General features: G+C 34.8%; 1 protein-coding gene and 1 pseudogene across 1 annotated transcript in view; both read right to left on the bottom strand.

The window, feature by feature from the left end:
- The window catches only part of rgn (regucalcin), a 9,014-nt gene extending 6,364 nt beyond the window's left edge, over window positions 1–2,650 (bottom strand). The window contains exons 1-3 of the mRNA XM_016472560.1: window positions 2,521–2,650; window positions 919–1,084; window positions 517–702 (exon numbers count right to left, since the gene is read on the bottom strand). Of these exons, the coding sequence (XP_016328046.1) occupies window positions 517–702; window positions 919–1,081 (349 nt within the window). The 5' untranslated portion in view covers window positions 1,082–1,084; window positions 2,521–2,650. The remainder of the gene's footprint in view (window positions 1–516; window positions 703–918; window positions 1,085–2,520) is intronic.
- A 589-nt stretch (window positions 2,651–3,239) lies between these two features.
- The window catches only part of LOC107677534 (vacuolar protein sorting-associated protein 16 homolog), a 12,302-nt pseudogene continuing 11,662 nt past the window's right edge, over window positions 3,240–3,879 (bottom strand).

The raw sequence follows: 3,879 nt of genomic DNA, 5'->3' as shown, positions 1-3,879 counted from the left end.
GAAGCATTAACACATGTTAGACTGCACCCCATAAACACAATCAAGCCTAGGAAAAAAAACAGTGAACCACCCCTTTAAAGAATTAAAGGTTTAGTTCACCCAAAAATGACAATTCTGTCATCATTTACTCACCCCCATGTCATTCCAAACCTGTATGACTTTCTTTCTTCAGTTTCTGTTCCCATTGACTTGTATGCATACAAAGGAAATCATTGGGAAAGAAAACTGTTTGGTTCTTCATACATTCTTCATAATATCTTCTTTTGTGTTCAGCAGAAGAAAAAATGCATACATATTTGGAATGACATAAAGTCGAGTAAATGATGACAAAATTAGCATTTTTGGGTGGACTACATCTTTAAATTCAGCCAGAAACTATTATCGGCTTCTGTAAATTCTGTAAAAAAAAAATTGCAAAATTACAACTGTCACAAGATAATACTTTCAATTTTCTTATACTTTACATATGCAGAGTGAAAATATGCTTTTGAAAATGTGATTTCTCTCACACAGTACCTGCAAAAAATCTGCCAGCTGGATCTACTTTGCCATCATTGAAGCGGGTGTTTGGTTTTTCCCTGTCATCCACATTGGCGACAGGTGTAACTGAACGCTTTACCCAGTCAACAAATGCAAACCGAGTTCCCTCCGCGATGACGTAACCACCTGCCTGCCGTGGAACCACAGAGCCTACAAGTTTCTCTGCGCAAAGATAAGACATTTGAATTCATCAACATTATAATGCATGATGATTTAATTTGAATCAATGTCTAATGCACCTTTTAAATAAAATGCAAACTCAAAACACTGACTACATGATTTTTATTGTGGGAATTGATTGATTATTTGGTTGCATTTTCCTTGAAAGTCACTAAAAATGCAGCCCACACTAAACTTACTGTATGTCTTCAGGCTTACCTGTGGCAATACTGTCTATTTGATTGGTCAGTGAGTTCCACCGGTTGACCCTTTTACCCATAATATCAACGTACAACAAAGTGGAGTCCTTCTCCTCCCAGACCGGACTCTCACCGACTTCGTTCTGTTCTTTGATAACACATTCAACTTTTATGGACGACATGACCTGAAACACACAAGTACAGTTCATGTAACTGTATGATGTCCTCAAACAACCTTTACCTTAGAAACTGCTTACTTAAGATCAAGAAAAACAAAGTTCAGAACAAGAAGACACATGCTGGTGTAGTTTACACTCCAGAACAAACTAAACTTGAAGCTTAATTTTAGCAGGGATTATAACATTGTGCTATGACATTATAAAAGGTCATTGCTTAAAAAACGCATAAAAAATAAATAGTAGTGCTGTCAAATGATTAGTTGCGATTAATCACATCCAAAATAAGTTTTTGTTTACATAATATATGTGTATTGTGTATATTTATTATGTATATATATATATATATATATATATAAATACACACTCATACAGTAGCCTATATATTTTGAAAATATTTACATGCATATATTTATATAATTTATATTACTATTTAATATACAAATATAACATATTTTTCTTAAATATATACATGTGTGTGTACATATATATATAATAAATATACAGTACACACATATTATGTAAAAAAACGGTTGTATACGATTAATCGCGATTAATCATTTGACAACACTAAAAATAGATATGTATTCATACATAAACATTAAACGAACTCTTATATTTTTATGTATACATGAATTTCTGATCTGTTGATGGTGAAGTGTATAATTTCTGCGCCAGTGACATCAAACAATAATTTGTGTAAAAAAACAAAACAAAACAAAAAAATCTGCGGTATCCCCAGAACACCGCCCCCGTCTGTTATTGGTCGAGCAAAAATGTAGTCCTGCCCCAAACACACGCCGCCCTGATAGCGACTGACATACTATTATTATTGAGCATTATATGTTTAACCATTACTGACATTAATGTAAAGTGTTTGGTATTATAAAAATACATTTAATATGGTTCATCATACATAACCGCAATAAATTCAGTTATGAGCCACGAATGAATGTGACAGCTGATTGTTATATTAATACAATGTAAGTGTATTCATAATCATAACCGTAATCACCTCGATCATTCATTTGACACTGACGAATTAATGTTAAATGACAGTCATGCAGAATGTCTGTTACAAATGAATCATTGCTCATTCACAATTTGTCGTGTATCACGCTCGTGTCTATACTATACACGACGCAACTGTTATTAAAAATACACTGGAAACTCATTAGCATTAATCGATTATGTATTAGAAAACTGGTTTTAAAACAAACCGCAACTGCGTGAAAGCTGAACATATCGATTTTTAAGCCAGACACTGTTCGATGTTTCATTTAACGAAGTTACACCAACAAAACAAACCGAAACGAAGAACTGTAAAGTGTTTTGGAAAGGCTGAACTACAAAATCACGTGATAAAGGCGGCATGCAGCTTTGTGAAAACAGTTTGTGTTGCGCATCATATTTCCTGCAAACCAAGACGTTTGTTATTGCCGTACCTTTTTAAACTTTATCCTCTTTTCCTCTCTGGTCGCTGTTCTTGCAAAAAGTTTCCAACTTTGCAAAGTTTCCTTCCGTCTGTAAGTGAAATGTGACGTGACAGTGACAATAGTGCGCCCTCTGGGCTCATGCGTTTAAACACACCCTAAAATAAGGCTAAAAGTGCAAGAGAGGAGTTTGACCTCAGTCCCATGATGAGAAAAAAGCGTGATTGTGCTAAAAAGAAACAATAGCGTGATTTATGTGCACACATTGCATTCAACACGTTTTGGTATCCAATCATGGTTTAATTAAAGTAAGTGTTTTGTTATATTCATAAAGGCAGATAATCTCTACAGAACACAGGCATGAACATACGATCAAAGACAGTATGATTATACAACACACAAACAATGGTTCATAATGCAGTTATAGGTACAAAGGTTTTTATGGTTTACAGGGAAGTGCAAGATGGGAGCTGCTTCTAGCTGTCTGACAGACACAGCAAAAACATAAACTGCTGACATGCCAATTTTCTTGCTGTCCATTTTTCTCTCCACCCAACACATTTCCTTCATTGTGCAGAATTTTCATGAAAATGTTCCATTACATCAGGAGTCATTTACATCGCCGAAAGCAAATTCTGCTGCGAGCTGCTTTGTAAAGGAGAATGGGTGCACAGTGGTTCACTGTTGGGCAGCAAATGCAGTTGAGCTGAGCAGGACAGAAGTGTACAGGCTCACTTTTTGACAGCAGTGGCTTTAGCACGGTTGAGACGTTCCATCAGAAGATGATCAGTGGTGGCTGAACAGCGTGAGAGAACAGTACTGATCTCTGATTCATTACGCCTCTCGATAGCAGCCTCTGCGGCACCCTCCATATCCCTGTGTGAGAGACAACAATATTTATTGTGGTTCTTTGTCTTAATCATGAACAGTAATGTACACTTCTGATCAAAGGTTTGGGGTAAGAAAGATTTTTGAATGCTGCTGAAAAAAGTCACTAAGTCAGCATTTGATCAAGTACAAACAGTAATATTGTGAAAGATTATTACAATTTATAATAACTTTTCTATTTTAATATTTTAAAATGTAATTTATTCCTGTGATGGGAAAGCTAAATTTTCAGCATCATTACTCCAGTCTTCAGTATCACATGATCATTCAGAAATCATTCTAATATGCTGATTTGCTGCACAAGAAACATTTCTAATTGTTTCTAAAATAAACTTTCTAATTGTTATCAATTTTGAAAACATTTGTGCTGCTTAACATTTTTTTTTTTTGGTCAATTTTATTTGTCCTTGCTGAATTAAATGATTAATTTCTTTCAAAAAAAAAAAAAAGGCCAAATAATACATTTCGGAAAAAACTCTTCCC

The sequence above is a fragment of the Sinocyclocheilus anshuiensis genome, unplaced genomic scaffold (assembly GCF_001515605.1).
Source record: "Sinocyclocheilus anshuiensis isolate Anshui unplaced genomic scaffold, SAMN03320099.WGS_v1.1 scaffold472, whole genome shotgun sequence".
Classification (NCBI taxonomy): domain Eukaryota; kingdom Metazoa; phylum Chordata; class Actinopteri; order Cypriniformes; family Cyprinidae; genus Sinocyclocheilus; species Sinocyclocheilus anshuiensis.
The sequence above is the reverse complement of the archived record's forward strand: the minus strand, read 5'-3'. Positions and strand labels throughout refer to the sequence as shown.